We start from the raw sequence: 22415 nt of genomic DNA, 5'->3' as shown, positions 1-22415 counted from the left end.
CAACGACAGAGGGGAGAGAAGACAGTGACTGAAGACAATGTCGACATCAAAATAAGGTTGACAGGCTGGAGGTCTGTAATTTAGGTTGTAAATATTTATTTAATAAAGCACTAACCTATGCTGTCATTTTACACCTCCATGCATATGTTATGAGACTGTCTACAATCCAAATGCACCCATCTGGAGAGCCCCTATTAGGTTATTTGTGAGACAGTCAGAATCCTCAACACCACACTGACCTGTCCATTGGTAAACGCATGTTGTCTGAAGTGAACTGAAGTATATTTTATTAAAATGACAGACTTGTTACTCTTCCACTGTAAGGGAAGAAGACACTAGGCGTATTGACAAGAATCTAATGGACATCAGTGTAATTATTGTGATAACTCTGACAGACATTTATATATTGCTCTATTTTGCTCAACACATCCTTTCTGAGAAATAGCAACTACTTGTGATAAATCCAAGTGTATGGATTTAATGAAACCGGAGAGACAGAAACTTTAGAACATAGGCGTCCAACCAGAATGATATACTACAGTATCATGTTTATACGTTGTGTAAACAGAGACAGTCCACAAACACAAAAAAAATTCAGTCATTGATTTCAGCAAGCTGTTCTTCCAAGGACTCAAAGACTAGCTTTGTGGATTTCTACAAAACACCAGCAAACAACAAACACTGCAACATGAGCACATGCTGTGATCTAAAGCCAACACTTCTTATGGGAAAGAAAGCTTTCGAAACACACACCCTCATACAGCAGACGGGGAAGTAAGTTTCTCTCTGCTTTTTATATTTGTAAGGACCCATGAACAAAGATGCTGACAATCAAGTATCATTAGTTTGGATTCATTTCAAGTCTATTCAACATGCAAACAAAAATGTGTGTCAACCAAACAGCGAAAAAGCAGCTTGTCATCTCTCTTGACTGTGGCTTGTGAAAAAGAAGCTGTAACACCCCCCATCCCCACCCCCCAGATGTGCAGGAGGTACGTCCCTACTCACACAATCAGAACATTCTTTTCCGGCCCTTCCTTCTCTCTAAACGAAAACAGCTGTGGCTGCCCTTGACGGAAATGCACAGAAACCCTAATGTTAGGCCTTGTTTACTATAAGCCAGGTGTATCTGAAACAGGTCTTCTCAGTTTATGAGTAACTGTTTGCTTGGAGGTGTAAACATACAAATATGTATGCATCACTATGAATTATATATTTAAAAACATTTCTTCAAGACTATGAGTTTACATTGCTTGTGGATCCTAAAAAGTTTGAGACATCAGCAAACATTAGCAATTTTTTTCAATTGAACAAAATTTCTTTGAAAACCCCTGGCCATAGGGTTATAGGACTACTATGTTATGTGCTGCTGAGGTCTACATTTATTTCCGTAGTCAAAGGGTGAACACACATCACACAAACAAAAAGGACTTAGACCACACAAAACTCATAATGACCATGCCACTAATTAAAATGACGGTCTACTACTTCTGTAGACAACCGCCATCACTCTAGATAAAACACAAAACCAGTATTGTCATTTGTTAAAAGAGTTTCATTTAAAGGATTAATTCCTTTCTTTGTAGTACTGTACTATCTTATGAAAACATGCTGTTCATCCAAATGTGACAAGAGAAAATATGAGTAATTTCCAGGAAAAAAATACACTGGAGAGACTCCAGTGCTTCTGAAGAAAAGCACTGCATAAAAATGTTGCTTAATGTACTAGTGAGCCGCTCTTATGATAATACGCAGAGGTCTTTCTCCCGTAATTTCGAAACCCAAAATATTACAGAATATGGGCTTACCGGGATCGTTCTTCAGGGTGATAAATTAACAGTCTCGAGATTCATGAGAGCTTCTGTACTTCAAAGCCACACACAGCTGTGAAAGGTTTCTCTCCTTTCTTTCATTCCAGTTTATGAAATCTCTGGCAGTGAAATATGCCACGGCAATGACATCATTCTCAGGGCCAAGAATTCAAGGAAATTTTTTTCAGCAACTGAAGCACGCAGGCCACGCGCAGGCAGGAAAGAAGAAGAAAGGTATTGTGGGGATGGTAATAGAGCTCTTCCTGTTTTGGTGCCAGATGACATTATGATGAGATGATTCATGGAAATGAGAATTTTAAATAAAACTGGCTGTTTCTGACACAAAAGGATGTAAAATATGTCAAGGCCATTCCACATACTTCAGCGATTTTTACCAAACCTAGAAAGGATAATTATAACCAGCTTTAATGGAAAGAATTAATCAGTCTAGATCCTCTGCTATTATGCGTGGTTTTGCGAGAAGGAAAATGGCAGATTTGTATTTTTTTCTCATGATCATGATATTTTATTACACAAAACAATGAGACAAATGATGGATTTTCATGCTATAAAATGTGCACTCTAATCTGTCTGATTGGGAAAGAATGATAATAATGATTATATGCATACAGGTCACTGTCAGTGTGACATATGCAATGTCTCTTGAGAATCAGGCAGTGGTGTTTTTTCACATCCTTGGTTTAATTAATATGATGACACTGTGTTTTCGGGGGGGGGGGGGGGGGGGGGGCATTAAATCAAAGTCCTGACTCACTGTGGTCTCTTAACATGCCATGGCACTAATCCAAAAAGAGGGAGTGTTAACCCTGGAGGCCTGGTCACATTCCCAAACTGACTCACATCTGGTCACCTACTCATCTCCCTGACAGTTGATTGGCTACGCAATCCCTTGGATTCCCTATCCAACCTCCATTCTTCAGGTTGTCAAAGAGAATTCCTCACGTAAAAGAGACCCGATTTCTCCTTTGTTGACCTTCCTGGTTAAATGAAAGTTACATTACAATAAAAACAAATGAATAAATTGTCTAAATAAAGACATGCCAACTAGAGCTTCACCTGGCCTTGGCATGACTGCATATCTACAACAAGCTGCTGAGCAATGGCACGCCAAGAGGGCAATTATCTTCTGTCTCTCCTCAGCGACCCATGTGTGACAGTCCCAGCATGCAAATCAGTGCAATGCATGGTCCAAACAAATGTGGCCATGTGAGAAATCTGATCTCGCCTGCCTGCGCACATTTGAGGAATCCACTGCAGTCCCAGCAAATGAATGACATCCATTCCCATTTCAGGGTTTATTTTGAAATATTAGTCCATGCTTTTAACTTCAACCCTCCAAATGAGAGAGATGGAATGGAGGTGCCTTCAATTTCCTTGCTGACTTCTGCATTACCTGCCACCCAGTATGGCAGGGGCAGCTAGCAGCTTAGAGGCCAGTTCTGTAATTAAACTGAAGGCCTGGTTATAATGCCCAGCTCTTTTCCACAAAACTGCGCAAGCTGATGTCTGAAGTGGTTTCTCAAAGAGACAATGTCCCCCTCCTCGAAGTGAAGTGTTTACTCAAGTTCCCCATTCATTAGGGTTGGAGGTGGCCTACTGATTTTGGAGCAGCCCAAGCCCTCAGGTTAGCATTATGTGACGCCATTTCAGAACTGCCAAGGCACCACTGCAGATATCTCCCCGAGTTTCAGCGCTGAGGACAACTGTGTCCGTTACCTAATCGAGAGGACGGCAATGTGGCGAGGGCCTGACCGCACTGCAGGCGAGCATTTTCTGAATTCAAGACCAGCAATTGGTCATGGGGATGAGAGGGATTATGGAAACCAGAGACCGAAGGCCATGCCCTCCTTTTCCATCCTCTCATCCTCTTGAAGCCTGTTAAAGGGAGCTTCTAATTGGAAACATGTACTCCACCTCAGACGCTAAGCCATTGCATAGATTTACCTCCAGTCTTCTTGAAGCGTTGTTAAAAAGCGTCCCTCAATAACCTGTTAAATAAAAGTGCTTTATTGTGTTCTTTATAATGCTATATCGTCCCAAAAACGTTTCACTGTTAAAAAAAGTGCACTCCAGTATTTTTTGTATGCAAAACTAGTTTTATCAACTGTATCAAAAGAACCAGTTAAATCAGTAGTCAGAAAGACTGGCACCAGAGCATGTTATGCCTAATTTCACTTACGAAAGCACAAGAGGGGGCCAATGGGGGGAACCCTTCCAAAAGGTCCACTTGCCATAAACATTGAGCAATGAGCTGCCATCAAAAACCTTCTTTTTCCTCCAAGAACTCTGTAAATTACACAGATATGATAGGAATCTGTGACCTCAAGTCCGTACATTTTGGAGCAATTGTGCTTTCAAATGGCTGTGAGTTCATTTCAGCACAATCCCCCTTTATGTGTGAAAAGGAAACCTAATAGATTACATATCTATCCTTATGCAAGACTTCAAGTTAATCTCTGTGGAAAAACCTGTTACTGTAGAATTTACCACAGTCTCAACTCCACAATGAACATGACCTGCAATTGATATTTACATAATTAGATAAAATGCTGCTTCAAACATCAATGTGACCTATGACTGAGCACGCACAGCACAGTGTATACACAAGAATGCTTCAGCAATACAAACGCCTTTGATATCTGACACAGGCCTTTACCGTACTGTCTTTCACCTAAATAAACCTTTCTCATACTGATCCTCCTCTCCTCTGGATCAGCCAATAGCAACAGCTCGGCCCCTAGCATCAGCAATTGTTCAGACTCAAACGATGTGGAATGGGAAAAGGACCAATTCCCTTTATTTAGCCTTATAAAAAAGGCACTTCAAAGCATCTCACTACCCAATGTGGGAAAATATTTATGTCGGTCCCTTTGACCACACAATAGGAGGGACTTCAAAAACAGGCCGTCGCCGATACCATTACTCAGAATATGGTCCGTCGCCCACAATGGCTCACTTCCTTCCACTGTAGCATTACTCAGTCGATCCCTAATGTGCCAGAAAGCCCGATTGTCCTCAGTTGTTGGCTCGTCACTAAGGGGATTCAAGCGCTGAAACATTCCAGAGAAGACCAGATGCTCCTGGACAATGACCCTTGGGTGGACCCCCGTACACCTGCACCGCTCCACAGGCCGAAAGCACCGCCGCGCTGTGGCGACCACTTCAGTAAACTCAATACCTCTGCAGACCTGGGGCCAGATGCATTCTGGGGCCTGCAACATGCACGAGCATGATAATGTCCCCTGCCACTCTGGAGTGGTAATTTAGCGTATTCTTTCTGCCAAATACCAAAGGCTATGTCACTTTTAATGTCCGAAAGACACGGCTGAGTGGTAGAAGGTTAATGACTTGCAGCCCTCCTTGCTAAATTACCCTCTTTCAAAATGCCTTCTGACGCACCAAGACTTCATCTGGGCTTTAATGTGACCTTTTTTCTGCCACTGAGGTCATTGGAGAAACATCAGAGCCTGTGCAAATGGTACTTTGGTGGAGCCATTCAGGGTGGAGCTAAAACTGCAAAATACTGTTTTTTTTTTCTGCTGGTCACCGGTGGTGATAAGAGCTCAAAAATGTGTTTGAATTGATACAGTGCAGGAGCACTGGAGGAAGTTTTAGCTGCTCATCAAGTTTTCCTTTTTTTGCATCTGGGTCAATTAAATGTTAGTCACACAAAATTACCTTAAGAAGTCTCAGTATTGATTGGGACCTTCTGGCCCAATCAGCAAACACTGTGTGTTCAAAAGAACCTATTCTATACGTGAACACACAGTGTAATGGCCTGCTGTACGTACACTGTGAGCAGCTAGCCTGCATGGAAACTTGGCAGTCTGTGGACATGCCAGCCTTTACAAGTCCTGGAACAATTTCATTATACATATACATAATATAACAACACATAACAGAACAAAGTTAAAACACGATGCTCCCTGACATTTCCTCTGGCTTTGCTTGTCTGAGATTACGTGACTGCGCTCCTAAAATCGGTCAAAACTTAAGTATAACGTGCAAGCCAGCAGCTAGTTAGTATTCCAGCTGAATGCATGTGTCAAACAAAGAAAGTTGGGTAGTAAGTGAGTAAGTGCGAGCTGAAATGCCACTGATGTAGATTTCATGCGATCATTCCTTACAGGACTCAAAGCATAGCCTAGCTTTGCAGAGGAATAGCGTGATTCGTCCCCAGGCCATTACTGCTGTGCAAGAACAGCGCTAGGGTTAAAGGAGAAGCCATTGAAAATCGGTAACCTGCAGAGATTATTACCGTAGAGGATGGAAATAAGCAGTGGGTTCAGACAGCAAGCAGAAGGGAGAGGCCTGCTGGTCATGGCTCTAGTGGCATTACATTTCAAGGCAGCCAACTTAAGGGCCCTCAAAGTTCTGACACTTTTTGAAATGATCTGATCTTACAGACTGATGAAACTGTGGAGATTACTGTGAGGATAAGAGATATCAGATTTAGCCATATGAAATGGGTAACAACAGCAAAGGGAAATTCAAGGGGGTCCAAAGTCCTTCACTGATTTTCAATTTTCTGCCTTGATGCGTGGCTAGATGATATCACTACCTTTGATGACGATTAGATGGACATTTCACTGAAATGGTGCCAGGAGCTTTTAGGTTGATGCTATGTTGAAGCAATACAAGTAGAATGGAGAATATCTAAAATGTTATTCAACTTCAATTTATGGTCAAATCTAAATCAGTTTACGGGACATCATGCTACAAAAAAATGTCATTGCACAGATATAATTATCAACTGTACAGACCATAGCTCTGTTTTGGAAATCATGCCTGCTGCCAATATCTGCTGTATAGTGTTAACAAACTTCAGGTACTTCATCCTAGGTACTGAATACGTGAACTTTGGGGTATTTAGTGGGAAGCAGCACAGAGGACCCTTCATTTCAACTGTTTGGTCCAGAACTGTGCATGAAGCATTGGCTCTCCACAAACAAAAGAGAAAGATCAAACGACACTCCCTTGCCGTGTGATGTTGACATTGTAATGGTTGGTGACTTAAGCTCAAATCTAGTTAATAAAAAGGAAAAAACTGCTAAATGTATATAATTAAGTAGATCACAAATTTTGTTCATGGTTCAACCAGTCAATCAAAAGTGTCATGAAGACAAAAAAAAAAAGTTCACAATGACAGCATGCAGAGAAACAACCATGTGAGAAAAACAGACAGACCTGCACTTGGACAATACAGACAGACAGCGCAGACAGTGTGAGACTGTATGCAGTCTGAGCAAATACACTCAAATACACTCAAATTTTTGTTTAGAGCCTTATTTTGGCAAGCAAAAATTAGATTTTTCTGCAAACATTTTTAGTCTGGGACCTAGTACCTCTTTCGGTAAGTTTGTCTGGAGCACTGTGATCTTGTTTAAATTGGGAAGCTGGACAATCCAGTGGGAAATTATCTTTCAGTACAGGTGACAGAATACTTTTCACTTGCAGCATTAAAATTAACTGCACAACTGCTGTTAAAGTTAATGAAAAAAACACTGTTAAGCGGCTTAACTTTGATTAATTACGCCGACTTATCTGAAGTATGAACAAAGTTATAAAGGGCTTTATTTTTAGCACTGCTTCACTTTTTTAATACTTTTTTTCTCTTCATCATTTGCACATTCTAAAAGGATTACGCATTTAAGAGACCCCCTTTCCCCCTCCTTTTTTCCCTACATTGAATGTTTTTCATTCCTGCCAGCTCACCAAATTCCTCCAAGCGCGGCAGCCCTCGCTCTGCCTAACACAGCTGTGTGACAAATATAAATCACGATTTTCCACCCCAGAGTTCAGGAGCTTCTCCCTTGGAAACTGCAGTGTGGAAATCCAGACCACCTCGCCCCCACCGCTCGCCCCAGGCTCTGCCTATCTGCATGGCTCCCTAGGCCTTAAAGAATGGAAGTCATCAAGGCACTTGTTACAGAAATTACTGTCTCACCCGCTTTTAAATGAGTCTCCTTCAGAGGCGAGCTCGCCGTGTGTTTACTCAAACACACGTACCCACATGGTTTCAGATATTCCCTTCTGTCTGCGCAGGCTGCGGAACGCTAATACATCTTATTTTGGCCCACCATGGGGGGAACAGGGCAGGAAATCAATGTCAATAACTTAATTGTTTTTTCCTCAATATCTCTCCTAGACTGGCAACAAGGCTCAATCAACCACCACCCCCACCCCCCCACCCCGGGATAACAAATTATAGACACATAAGCAGTGGCAGATTCCCTCAGGAGGGAAGCAAAGTGCTGCTGCCGGTGCCTTGTCTGCAATTTACACCTAATGGATCCATCAGTGTTTTGATGTGATCTGGTGCCACATCTTTATTGCGTATCAGATGGCTTTGGCTACACCCACGGTTGAGGCTGCATCCGCACTGAATGTGCCATTTGCCATGGTGGGGCGGGACACCCAAGCCAGGGCATCTGCGGCGTGTCTGTTTTCAATTGTTCATCAGCTAAATCTTCAACACCACCACACTTCCACAGTGGATAAACACAGAGGCGTGTTTACGATCCTGACCCCGAAGGAGTTTGTGGGTTTGGATGGTCGGCACTGTGCTTGTGTACTCAAAACGTCACATCCAAATGCCCTAATCTCGAATCAACATTTGGTTTGCTTGATAAGTTAGTGGATGATGAAGGACTGCCAAACTAGCCGGAAGGCTACAGATGATGTAACAACAACATTTTAAGAACCATTGTTTTGGATGCTGACCTTTCTACTGCTCATAGACATCAGTAAATTCAATATGAAAGACCAAAACAGCACAGCTGGCAAAAACCTAGTAGCCTAGATCCAAGACTTAACTCAATTCTGCATATTATAAATTTTATGAGAACTGATACTACCTACAAAAAAAATCGACATTCCCAGACAATAGAGTTACATACTAAACATGCAATAAGAACACGCATTACTAAAAAAAAGACTAAATATACAACTTATGAGTTCTTGAGGCACATTACCACACATTTTCTGCATTAATGAAGTTATACAACACTAATAACACACCATTATTTTAATATATTAATATATATATGCTATAAACTTTGGTATAATTCACAAATTAACTTTGGGGGGGGGGGTGCGTTTCAGCATTCAATCTAACCAGGAGGGCATTTTATCCTTTGAGTAACAAGTTTTAACAACTAATAATTTTAAGTTTATTGATATTAATTTTGTTACATTCAGATTCAGAGCACATCATATGGAAATTACTTACAAACAAAACATAATAATGTCCCCCCTGTCTCTCTGATCTGTTCTCGTGAACTGGGAAGAGGTTATTCTCATTCCTATTTCCATGAAACTGCTTAGGAATATAACAAATGACAGTCCAGTCTAAAGAGTGCTTCCCTCAGATCCAAACCTTAGTGTTTCTCGGACAATGACATGCAGGATGTTATTCTGTGCTATTGCTGCTTGACCTGCTCACTAAGCACCATTTTTATACAATATCAGACTTGAAAGTAAGAAAGTTTACTTGATCATTAGCACTTCTGACAAGTAATCTTGCTTTCTGTCTTGTTTTCACGGGAGTTCAATAACACAGAAAGTGTTTTACTCGGCACCAGAGCTGGATCATGATTGTTTAGGTTAAGGGAGTGTGCGTTCAGTGTTATTCTCTATGCTAACAGTGTTGGACCGAGAGACGGGGTGAAAAGGTAGTGCTTATTTGTTTTTAAACCTATTTATTAACTGTATTGAAAAAGCCATTTGACCAGCTGAGACTGTGACATGTGAGCTCATCCTTATAACCACCAGGGGCGCTATACACACTGACAATAAATTAGGTTGACATGAAACACTCAACTAATACTGTTAAACAAAGTTTATATAAAAAGACTTATACAACAACTCTTGCATAACCTTACATATACAAGCACAATTTGCTTTCTTAGAAAACATGTAGATAGACAGATAGACAGATAGACACTTTATTCATCCCCTTGGGGAAATTCAGATGTCCAGTAGCTCACACGATGTAGATTAGAGATTAACATTGGGCCTTATGCAGAAAGCAATATGCGAACAAATTTCCTCTTATTTTTGTTCATATCCACGATTTGTTCTTATTTTGTTAGTACCCATTGATCTCTGGGATTCACCAATGTTTTCTTACTTTTGCTCTTCTCTGAGGTAAGAGAAAATTTTACGAGTGTTCGAGAGCACTCTTACCAAGATAATAAAAAAAATCTCATTTTCACAGTCCACAAATTGTTTGTCCAACACAAGGAAACATAAGTTTTAAATTTGAGGAACATAAAAAGCGCATGAATATCATATAATCAAATTTAGATTATAATATGTTTTAGAGTAATTATAATGATTGGATTATTAAATTCATGGGCTAAAGAAATACTATTGGTCCATTGATCCCAATGAAGACGATAAAAACCCTTGGATGATATTGCGTGCGTTAAGCTTCTGAATGGCTTACATACTGCTCTTAGATGCTTTGGCCATCCAGGCCTTACGCAGAGAATGCGTTTCTAGAGATCGAACAGATCTATTTGATGAGACGGATGGCTGCTGTGCCGTTTCTGAGCACTGCTTTTAGATTTGTGCAGTACTCTGGATCCTCAACCTAGGCGAAACACACGCCGGTCAAATCCCCGTGCACCTGCAGCGGCATCGCTGTCAAGCGGAGCGTCTGACTGGACACCTGTCAGTGCCACCGCTCCACTTATTTCTTGAATTCTTAGGAGCTCACCTCCTCCTGTCCTCCTCCAGTTGTCATCATGGGGCGCTTGGCTTGGGCAATGCGTTTTTTTGCTTCCATTTTAATGTCAAACCATTTTCTTTTAATTTCAGTTACTGTGCGTTCCTCTGCTGACACGGCATCATGACTTACAGCATCACAAATGTTTTGCCATTGCTGGGTTTTTGATTTTCCTGTAACACCAGTACTGACGCTCTGGAAAATCATGTTTACTTTGTTTAAGTTTATTTAACAGCACGTCAATTTCACTACTGCTGAAGTTCTTCTTCTTACAGCCTTTTTTTGGCGGCATCTCTCCAATTCTTGGGCATGTGCCAGAGTATTTGAACACGGCACAACACCTGCCCTTATATAGTGTTTAGGGGGCGTTACCTATGCTAATAACAAATAATCTGCCACGCCCCTCCTAGTTATGATCAAGGTGGATTCATCATTCAACATGCCTGAGTAAGAGCAGATTTGGATGGTTAAGAAAGTTTGGTGCATCTGGAGATGACTTCTCTTACTTTTTCTCTTAACAGAAAATTAAGAGAAAATATAAGATAAATTTAAGAGAATATTGCTGCATGAGGCCCAATATGTTTTAATCTATTTGATGTTCATATAAAATGAAAATGCATGAAAATGAAGTGAAAAATGAAAATGAAAATGCATGTTGTATACAAATGCAGAACAATGCTAATGCAAAGGGAAAAAAGAGTAAAGGGAAAAAAGTAAATTTCTGCTCTTGACGTTACCAGATTGTTGACTTATTCTCACATCACCTTGGTCCCAACTTCATTAGCTAAACATCCGAATAACCAGGCCAGGACTCTCCTACCTTGGGTCAAAGACCTTGCCCCTGTGTTTTAGGCCAGACGTTCCCTCAGGATTGAGCAGATTAAAAAGCCGCCCTTTGGCATGCCAGAGCTCTGTAGTGCTGAGCTGAACCACTTCACAGGTATTCAAGTGAGACTGTGAAGTGAATGGCCCTGAAAAACCCTGCAGAGGAGGCTTCACTAAGGGACCCATTCACTGGCTTATTGACACACCTTCCCTGCTACACTGAACTATGTTCAACGCATTGCACCAACATGCTCACCTCCGAAAAATCACTTCCAGTCGTGGGTGCCTCACCAACAAACATTTTAAAGCAATTTAAAAATACATCTATATTCACATAAATACTTTACAGGGTTGTTCATCCTCACGTGAAAAATGAGTCAGTCGTTTAGAAAAAACATGCTTTCAGCTGTCTTAAAATTTGATTTGACAATACAGAGCATACTAGCTATCCTAAGAAGACATTGGTGCTATTGCCTTTGACATTTCTTTGTGTCTTTTTTGGAAGCTAATGGCTAGTTGCTTTGTACCTCCATTATTCATGCAACTGCATCCATCCACTTCAAGGATTCATTTTATCTTCAAAGAAACACTGCCCCTGATCTATGAAAACGGTTGCCTGTTACTAAGAGAAAATGTATTGTCAGTGTTACCTTACCTTTGAGAACAGATAATTATGTTTCAAGCCATAAAGGACACTGAAGGATGACAACTACATATCAGGGACCATATCAACCACACATGATCTGTAGTTACATGTTACACTTCCATATTTTGTGCTCTCTTTATCTGTATGTGAGTCATACCTGCGAAACCTTTTCATATTTTTCGGGCTAACAAGCATCACATGAACTCTTCCCATCTCATTAACTTACTCGCTGGTTTTTAAGATGTATTGCACATTTACATTACTTTTCAAATTTATCAGATGCTCTTTTCCAGAGCAAAGTGATAAAGTAGATGGACATTAATATAGAAACAAAAAACTTACAATAACATAAGTAAAATGTTGCCAAGCACTTTATGTTAAGCATAAGCACCACAGTGAAGGGAACTTCATAAAATGTGCCAAATATAAAAGTGCTATACTGGAGAGGGGAGTTTTCAGTCTGCACTGGAATATGGCCAGCAACTTTGCTGTTCTGGCTGATACAAGGAGCTCACTCCATCACTGTGGGGGGGGGCTAAGAATCAAGAACAGCCTTGACAGGGATGCGCATCCCCAGAGCAGGGAACATGTCCCCAAAATCTCCTTTGCTTTTGCAATAACAACATTGAAACAGCTGGTGTACAGGGATTGATGGTTTCTGGAGAAGATGTGAGGGGGGGGGTGGGGGGAGATGAATCACCAACACACCAATCAAAAGCAAACTGTGTACCAGGCAGCGATGTGTGAACTCAGTACATTCCCACGTTGTTTTCCTCACGTCATCACTCCCACCCCCCACAAGTTCGGTTTTCAGTTAAAAAAAAAATTATCCTCACTGCTCAGCCATAACTGCGCAACAAGTTCACGTCATATTTTGTGATTGTAGAATATACTCTAGCACATGGTGTTCAAGGTGAGAGGATGACCATTATACAATTCCACCGTGGTTAAATGTGTTGTTCTATGATTGTAAATGCAAGCTGTGATTTTACACATAGACTGTAAAGCAACATGCAGTGAATAAACATCCATTTTAACAACATATGAATATAATGTGTATATAGTAAGTATATGCATACATATAGGCTATAAACAACAAAATGTTCCTAATAAAAACAAACTCATTCAATAATTAAAAGCGACAACTTTCTCACTAGTTGTTCAGTGACATCCTGAAGAATTTAAGAAAACATATTGCAAATTATGTGTGACAAAGTTGTATGCAAAAATAAATTACTTTAGGTCCAGGTGAGGGGTGGGGGAAAAAAATGTTAACTTCTTTGTCAAGCCGGGGCATTTAATGGTTCAAGTTTTGGATTCTTGCTTGTGCCCTCTAATATGCATAACAACTAAAGCAAACCAAGTTATTTGCCTTTGTCCTTAGCTGAACACTAACAAGACAGAGAGAAGAAAGGAGGGCAAGCCACCTACAGTATGGCTATTTGTATTGTCAGACACAACAGCAAGATGTCTGGGAAATCTGTGGGGTCTTTTGCGTGGACAGCAGTCCCTTCCCCTGCCTGTTGTTCCTCGGCTGCCATTTCCTAGCAACCAGGAGCAACTCCATAATCATTCCTCACTCCTGTGCATTTCCCACCTGAGACAAAGACACTCCACCGCATTGTCATGGCAACAGCAACAACCACACAAGCACTTGGCCCTTTAGAGCCAGTGAATAAGGAAATGTTGAAAGGGAACGGAACGATAAAGGCCGACCGGCCCCGAGTTTCCCACTGTTCGAATGTAATTACAAAATTACTTCAACAACCAAACAAAAAAAAAGCTGTTTCTGAATGAATGCGCAGGACTCAATGGGATGGTCTGCTGTCGAGGCTATCTGATGATGAACCATGAAGGGGTGAACTAAACCTGCCAGCAAAGTTGCTGGCCAAGAGTAAGACATAAGAAGGTAGGCCACCAACACTGACCAAATGTCTTCAGAGAAATTCGAGAATCATCTTTTTTTCTGACAGCGAGTGCTTCTTTTTGCAATTGCTGGTCTGCTTTGTTCCTCTGTGGCACTTCACAAAGACCAATGTTACTTGAGTTGTTTGAGATGAATGTCTCCAGTCCGTAAATACAGCCACCCAAATTGCTTGCACTCAAATTGCATTAGTCACTATTTTTGTGATAACTCTTGTGTTAATTCTGTGTCCTTGTGTTGAGGGTGAACTCCCCTCAACACAAGGACACAGAATTAACACAAAAATCCAACTGCTTGCCTGATTGCAACAGGAAACATATGCTTTTGTGACAAGGTTGGTAGAGGTTTGCAAAAGAGTTTCTTCCGAAACAAAAACAAACCTCCTCAAAAACAAACTCCTCAACATCTGGGGTCTTTCATTTTCCCAGCAGAGCCAAGTTGACATTGTGTAAGTATGTAAACGCCACAGTAAGATCTTAATCAGCACAGTAAGAACTGGCAATAGTTCAGCCTCTTCAGTCCTGTGTGTGTGTGTGTCTGTATCTGTGTGTGTGTGTGTGTACATGTGTATATACATGTGTATGTGAAAGATACAACCACAAAGCGTTACAGCTTCTTGTCGTTCCTCCAGAATTCATGCATCACTTTGTTAGCTGTGGACTGTGTTTTCTGTGGGACCTGGGCATAACAGTGAAGTTGGCGAGCTTAAATCTGGAGCAAGTGCCTCAAACCAACCTACAGCCCCATCCTGCATTGCATTCAAAGGGTACTTAACCTATAGCAGTTGACATTTGGGTCTTTCTCAGCTGTTTGTAAACTCTGAACCATTCTCTTGATGCTTTTGTTCCTTAATAATCCAATAATCAGTCATTAATCATGGATAATGAAAACCATTAATCTGCTACTAAAACAAACCACTTTCTTTCTTTTAGATTCAAACTCAGTTCAGAATAATGCGATTGTGCTTAGGTTTAAATTGAGCTCAGAATAATGCGATTGCACTTTACGGACCTTGAGATATCTCCCAGTGGCTCCTAAGTTTCTAACTGTGAGTGCTACACTGTACTTCCTTCTGCTTGGTCTGCTGTTGGTAAACCCAACAGTAAAGCAGGACACGCAGTGCACCAGTCCCTGGGAAAGCAGAGCAAATGAATGTCTTCCTCAGCCTTGTGACAGCTCAAGTATGGGAAAAGGTTGCATTCCTGAAGTGTCTCTCACCGAATGAGCAGCCAAGCATCTGATGCAAAGCTGTGAAAGACAGATTCTGCTATCGCTAAAGAAATAAGTCTCTAATCAAAAATCAGCGGTCTCGTATCTCCCCAGTGTGTTGTGTAAAGCGCTAAATAAACTGGTACTGCACTCGTCTGAGGCACCCAACCTGCAGTCTTTGGCAATGGGAGTTTTACAGGCTGTTGACAGAAAGCAGGAGGCAACCTACCGTTGACCTGGTAGTCAATGGACACGTCTGAGGAAGGCTTCAGGACGGCCGATCTCCTGTAAACCACGTGGACCCGCCCCTGCTCCTCGTGCTCCTGTGTGCCTCTCTCCAGCGGCTCAATGAAGTATTCATCCGAGTCGGTGCGAATCATACCAGCCTGGTCACACAAAACAAGGCAAAGCATTAAGCAACTCCGGGTCAACTTTGCTCAGCATTTTCACAGCGATTGACGAGATACGGCCGCTGAACATGAACGATAATGTAAATCCTCTTCAGGCTAAAGACCCCGTTCTTCCTTCATGTTAAATTAGGAATGCTGACAGATAACCTGTACTCCTACTACTTTGAAGGAGACTTCATACATCCGCTTTTACCATGGAGTTTCTTCCAAGAAGAGCTGGCCTGGTACTATCTTTGAATCTTTTCTTTTCACATTCACGACATGCTTGACATCAGCTAATATCAAGCAACATGAGAGGATGCTGTTTTAAGTGTAAACTCTAAATTATAAATTATAAATTGTACTAAAATGTACTGTCATTTCACAGATGTTTTCAGACATTAATCAATGATTCGGCTTGATCAGACACAGATAGATTTGTCATTCTTCCACATCATCTTTCATGACAAACGTGTCATTTATTTTTTAATCTTAGCTGAACAATAATAATGATATTGTATTTCTAATAATTGGGTAAATTGATACATTTGAATATTTTGACTAATGGCTCACAATAAGTAGAATTACAGATTGCAGACTGGTTTGATATAAACTTTCAAGAAAACAGATAGATAGGACAGACGGTAAGACAGAAAAGCCCAGCCAAACGCAACCAATTCAAGGAAAATACTGTGATGTTATACTGGTCTGTTTTACTTTTTGATCTTCATATTCCTCTGTTCATTTTTTTATAGTCCTACACGTCTTCTGTCACAGGCAGACACAGTGAATCTTCATACTGTTCTTTGAAGAACAGGCTTTGAAGATTTATAATGCTTGATTTCCTAACAACATATTACAAACCATTAATTCATTGTAGAGCAATTTTCCATTTTAAAATAAATTGGCCATAAAACAACCCCATATTACAGGTTTCAGTAAAACATTACATCATTCATTGCCCATTCCTGAGGCAGAAATGGTTGTCCATATGTGTGTGACGGTGCATGCACTCACATGCGTGTGCTTGAGTATGTATGCTTTTGTGTAAGCACATTTGCATATGTTTTGAGAATGTGTGTGTTATAAACACATTAATTTGTGTGTTTGTGTCAGTGTGAGTCAGAGTGTGTGTGTGTGTGCCTGCATGCGCGTGTGTGTGTGTTTGCGTGTGGTTGTGTGTGCATGTGTTTGCACGTGTGTGTGTGTGTGTGTGTGTGTGTGTGTGTGTGTGTTTGCGTGTGTGTGCGTGTGCTTGTGTGTGTGTGTGTGTATTTGTGTGTGTGACTTCCCCACTGGCCCTCTGAAACAGCCCCTCAGTGAGTCAGGTCCCAGTGCAGGCCTCATATACACAGCCTCAGTTCTCAGAGTGGCGTTGGAATGCACTCATGATTTCATTTCTCACTTCCCATCACCGTGCCTCCCCCTGGCCTCGTCAGTGCCGTCCTGTGTGCTCTGAGAGCGCGGCTCATTCACTTAATTCCACAAGGGCCTTGCACAACCTCTCCCTCCTACTTCCTGTGACTTTCAGCCTTATCTGTCTGAACACAGAGAGGCAGTAAGACGCGAATGTTTTTAACCGCTTGGAAAATGAATGGGAAACTGGTAGCCTTGCTTGGTTCTTAGAATGTCTCAGCAGCTTCAGCAATCAGATATCCCAGAGAGAGTAAAGTAGCAACCTGAAGGTAAAAACGTACTTAACAGTGAACCACTCGTGTGCACATGTGCTGGTAGATGATAAAACATCACCAAATGTGCACAGAGATCTAGACATTACAAAATCTGTCAACAACTGATGTATGCCGTTAGTTATATGACAAGTACATAGGTGCCTTGATTGAAAAGCATTCATTTTTGTCAGCGAAAACATGCTTAACAATGCAGATGTACAATTTCATCACTGTACACACACGAGATTACAGTCTGCAGCTCATAACAAAAAAGTGAAGACTACACATTCAAAAAAGCAGAAACTCCACAAGGATACCAAACATGATTCAAATTACTGATGGAACATGGAATCCATAGAAGCAACTTGACGGAGTAGTGCCGTGCGCTGTTTAGACAGCCATTTTATAGTCACCATATGTTTTGGGGAACCGCGTACTTAGAAGTATCGTCTGAAATGTCTTTTGTACAGCAGCAGCGTGAAGTACACATGCACTTTACGATATATATTGATCCTATTTAATGCCAAAACAAAACATAATAACAACATGTAATGTACGATGCACAGAACCTAAACTTAAATGTTTTCTGTGTCAGATTACAAAATTGTCACTGAATTAAAATAGGGTGTGCCACAGTTTCAAGAGCGTGAGAGACTGAGACACTTTTTAAGATGTCACATCTTCCCAGCGTCATATTCTAACATGTATGGAACATTGATTTCAGAATATACGTTTCAGCCACAGACCTGAGTCTTGTCTGGCCTGCACTGATACCGTATGAAGCCCTCCTCCACCAAACAACAGCAGGAAGTCCTATACTGTGATATCTGACAAGGTCAGCAGCTTGCAGTTGGGAGAGTAATCTCCAAATCACACTTCCAGACTGAGCTTTTACAACACATTTCTGCAGCATTTCCTCTTCCCAATACATTGTTCCTGATTTGCTTTTGTGATTAGAACCAGACGGGCTTTAGTGTTTGAACACTTGAGATCCTGGCATGTTTGACATTGGGCAAGAAGCACTGAAGTATCAGCACACCTGGGTCTGTGCTGCCGCCAGCACACTACTTGTATTTTGTTTAATATTGCTGTCCAGGTAATATTTATCACACCACTTACTGTTTCACTTGTTAGTCAGTTGTGGCATTGATATAAGTGGTTAGATGAACCTTGCAAAATTTCTGTTCAGTGTACAATATCTTACGTTGTCTTTATGTACTCCAGTGGGACAACTGTAATACAGCATTAATGGGACAACTGTAATACAGCATTAAAGTATAATACCATATAAACATGCAATAAAGTAGCATTTAAAAAATAATTTTTTAGAAGGTATTAACTTTTCACATTAAATTTAATTTCTTGCGTATCAGGTTATAGTATTTGACTAGATTTTAAAATTACTACATGTGCTGTCAGACCACAAAACAGAAGAAAACACAGCTACTCCTCATTTGCTGAAGCAAGTGGTCCGTAAAAGGATGTCACTATGGCATTACCATGACAATTTAATACCTGGCAAATCCTGGTCTTTGTGGAAATTTATGAAAACAAAAACATTGCTGGTTACTTTGCGATTCAACTTCATTGCATTGAGAAACGCTATTGGCTGAATAAATGAATGAAGGTCAGTAAAAAGTATGTTTAGCAATGTACATATTGCACATGGCCAGGGACAGGAGTTTGGAAACCTAATTTAAATGCCATTTAATGCAATCCCTGTTTCATGTACTAAATGTGGGAGGAGTGAGTGAATGCTGTGAGAAGTTATGCTCATGAGCGTAAAACACGTCCGGTGGTCTACTGGGTGGGCATTATGACCACATTATAACTACAAGAAAATGTGCTTCACATACTTACATCTAGACATTATGAGCAATACATGTTCCAAATTAAATGAAGTCATCCTATGAAAATGTGCAAATGCTGTGCTTTGTGAGCATACTGTGCTTTTGCTAGAGCCTTGACAACCTAACATTAAAGAAACTGATGAAAGTGCAAAATGTAAAATGAATGAGTCAAACCTCTGACACTTGTGAAGAAATGCACTTGCCCAGTAAGTGAAGTAACTGCAAAATCATTTTTTGACACCATGCTGGACACGGATGGGTTTATCCAAGGACCAATGACTATGATGAGCAGTTGGCTCCGATGTACAGTCCATGCCTGACAAATGTGCCAGATGTAAAATAAGGATAAGAGAATGCTGTAAAATAATATTGTCATGTGTGAATAACATAACTGGTCACTGTACTGGACATCACTGATGTGACATCAGACCTGTCTAAATGTTTTCATGCATACGTATTGTGGCTGCTGGGCGTGGAAAATATGAGAGAAAACTAAAGCAGACATTTCTGTCAAGTTATACAAGAAATAAAAGCAGAAATGAAAAAAGAAAAAGAGAAAAAGAAAGAGAAATTGAGGGACCCTGAAAAAAGCAGGACCACAACAATGGGCTTTCAGGCTTGAATGCCTAATAGTATAACTAGGTATTTCCTGAATAACTCACACTACAAAGTGGTCTCAGTGGGCACTGAGTGAGTGTGTGAGTGAGTGAGGGACTCCACCAGCTCTTGGGCTGCTCACTCCAGCTGCAGTAATAAAGCATTCCTGAAGAAACACAGCTCAATTCATGCACAGCATGTTTGAAGTGCTTCTATGTTGCTATTTTCAAATGTGTGTGCAACAGCTTCCATTCACAAAAGAAGGAAAACAGGCTTCTAAATTATGACCTAACATTCCAAAAAAGGATGCTGACAATACAGTAACGAGTATGTACAGCAAAAAGTATGATCCATGTACTCTTACTATGTACTAAACGATATAACCGCATGTGGAACTGCATTCACATAAATCCCCTCATTGCATAAAGAATGCATGCTATTAAGAATAAGTGCAATTTTGTAAAGGTAAATAACCAGAAAAGAGTAAAATTAACCCACAGAGGTGTGGCGTTATTGTGGCTGCAATTGCTCGTGGCCACCGTCACCACCCCATGCTGGTGCACACTAGCCAATAAGGACAGGGCACTGTGGAGCAGACAATTGTAGGTGGGTGACAGAGCCTTAGCCTGCTGATACCTAAATAGAACCCCTCTGAAAGGGATCAGGAGTTCTGTGTTCCATCAGTTTAATATCCCAGCATCAGAGCCCGCCAAGCAGACATCGCTGCACTGCCAAGACAAACATATGGGATTCAGCTGAAGGGGTCCAGTTTTCTAAGACGGCCCTCCAGTCTAAACTTCTTAAGGAGCCGGTATGAACGTGCTTTATTTAAAAAGGTACTGCCGCTTTGCAAAAAAGGCATGGATTCAGGCGAGACACTGCTACCTTTCACCCTCTGTGTTGTTTAAAGGTGTGTTTGGTTTAGAAATGTGTGCAAACCTTCGTCATCATTACCTGCCATTTTCATCCCCTTTTAAAAGGAACTTTAAGGAAAAATTACACCAACTAATTTCTTTTCGATCTGAAAAAAGAAAAGCAAAAGTCACCGGTCTCGGAGAGGAAAGAGTAGAATCTCTGTATTTCTAGGAAGGAAAATAATAACAAACAAGACCCAGCGAAAATATTTCACAGGCATACTTAGGGAGAATTAACATAATAAAGAACCCCCCCCTCCTCTGTAAACTCTACGGAGTTTTTTTGGCTGTTTATTTATTTTATAAAATGAGACTCCAATTTATTTGAATAAGATGTTATCATAGACGTCACACATTCGTAGCTGAAGAAAAACACTCAAACACATGGAAACACATGTGTCTTCTCACAGTACACCACTGCATGCCATTCAAGCACGTCTGTCAATGCCAAGCTCTTTTTTATTGAAGAAACTTAAACAAATTTTTCAGGCCCTGGTGCTTTACACCGCGAAGGACGAACATCTTGCTGGTGGGAGTTAAGATGACACTAAATTTACAAGCCAAAGTAAAAAAGCATTAGTGTCACCTCAAACCGCTCCAGTAATTTAATTAGAGAAAACAATACAGATTTGCGTCTGAGTAAAATACTGCATACACCAAGTTCCAGCTGTGTCCGGTTCAACAACAACACCACATGTAGGCTGTTATACAGTTTACAAAGGCCATGATTAAAATGCAGACGAGTATAAATACATTGATAAAAGCAGCCAGCAAAGTTTGCTGGAACTGAGGAGCAGTACATCTCCTGAAGAGAACTTTAAGAAATAGCTTGCCTCTGCATTTCCTCCTGCAGCTCCCCTCTCGTACCTCAAACCATATACCAAAACAGCTTTGGGGTCAAACTCCTGCAACAGGCAAGTCCTTAGCTGAATCAACAAGGAACATCAATAACTATTAGTGAATACAACTCTTGTGCCTACTACAGTTCAGCGGGAAAAGGAACTGGGTACACTTCTTGAAATCAAAAGGAACATTTAAAAAAACCTGCAAAAGCTCCAGAAACGTCAGCCGCTGCACGTCTAAATCACGTCTTTATGTCCGACGGGCGAGTGTTTTATGTGAAAGTGCACGACATGCAGCAAACTGGAAAAACAATAAACTCGATGTATGGACTGGACCCCACTGGAAATGTACAAAGTTTATTTGCACAGCCTCCTTTAGTTGCTTTGTCACTTTTCTTAATGCTCTCCACAGTAAACTTTGCCACTGTAGCCGTGCCCACTGGGGATCTTGGGAAAGGGGCCAGTTCCTTAACAGAGTCTGGAAATGCTCATTCAGTTCCATTTAAGGTGCATGGGGGAACGTGCAGCGAGCGATAAAACTTTTAAAACTCTTTTTATTACACATTAAAGGAGACAGAGTTTTATTTCAAAGACAGGTTGTCTTTTGAGCTGATGTATAGCAGCAGCCTATTCGCCTTTAGTGCTGGTGGCTAAATATCATTATGTGTTCCACACGCTACCAGTTCTTCAGAGGCTGAAAATGTCCACAGGTGTAACGCACACGTCATTGAGTAATTAAACTCACATCGCCCGTTATATAAATAAATAAAGGTCAGTATTGCAACTAGAAAACAACAACCAGAATGTGTCTTAATTTGTCTTAATTAATCTGTTGTGCAATGGAGGTTGTGTTTATGCCCTAGCACCTCAGGGAACCTAAGTGTATCCAGGTTTCTGTCATTGATGACACAGAAAAACAATTACTTCTGCCAATATTTTGTAGACATTCACACAAGTATGTGGGACATACTTCCACGAGTGACAGG

The 22415-nt window shown here is 40.9% G+C and overlaps 1 protein-coding gene across 1 annotated transcript in view; it reads right to left on the bottom strand.

Moving 5' to 3' along the window:
• adamts3 (ADAM metallopeptidase with thrombospondin type 1 motif, 3) overlaps positions 1-22415 on the bottom strand; it is an 82737-nt gene that overhangs the window by 52134 nt on the left and 8188 nt on the right. The window contains exon 4 of the mRNA XM_036526971.1: positions 15397-15553. Coding sequence (XP_036382864.1) covers positions 15397-15553 — 157 coding nt within the window. The remainder of the gene's footprint in view (positions 1-15396; positions 15554-22415) is intronic.

Source organism: Megalops cyprinoides, chromosome 4, assembly GCF_013368585.1.
Source record: "Megalops cyprinoides isolate fMegCyp1 chromosome 4, fMegCyp1.pri, whole genome shotgun sequence".
Taxonomy (NCBI): Eukaryota; Metazoa; Chordata; class Actinopteri; order Elopiformes; family Megalopidae; genus Megalops; species Megalops cyprinoides.
Note: the sequence above shows the minus strand (reverse complement) of the source record. Positions and strands in the feature narration are given on the sequence as shown.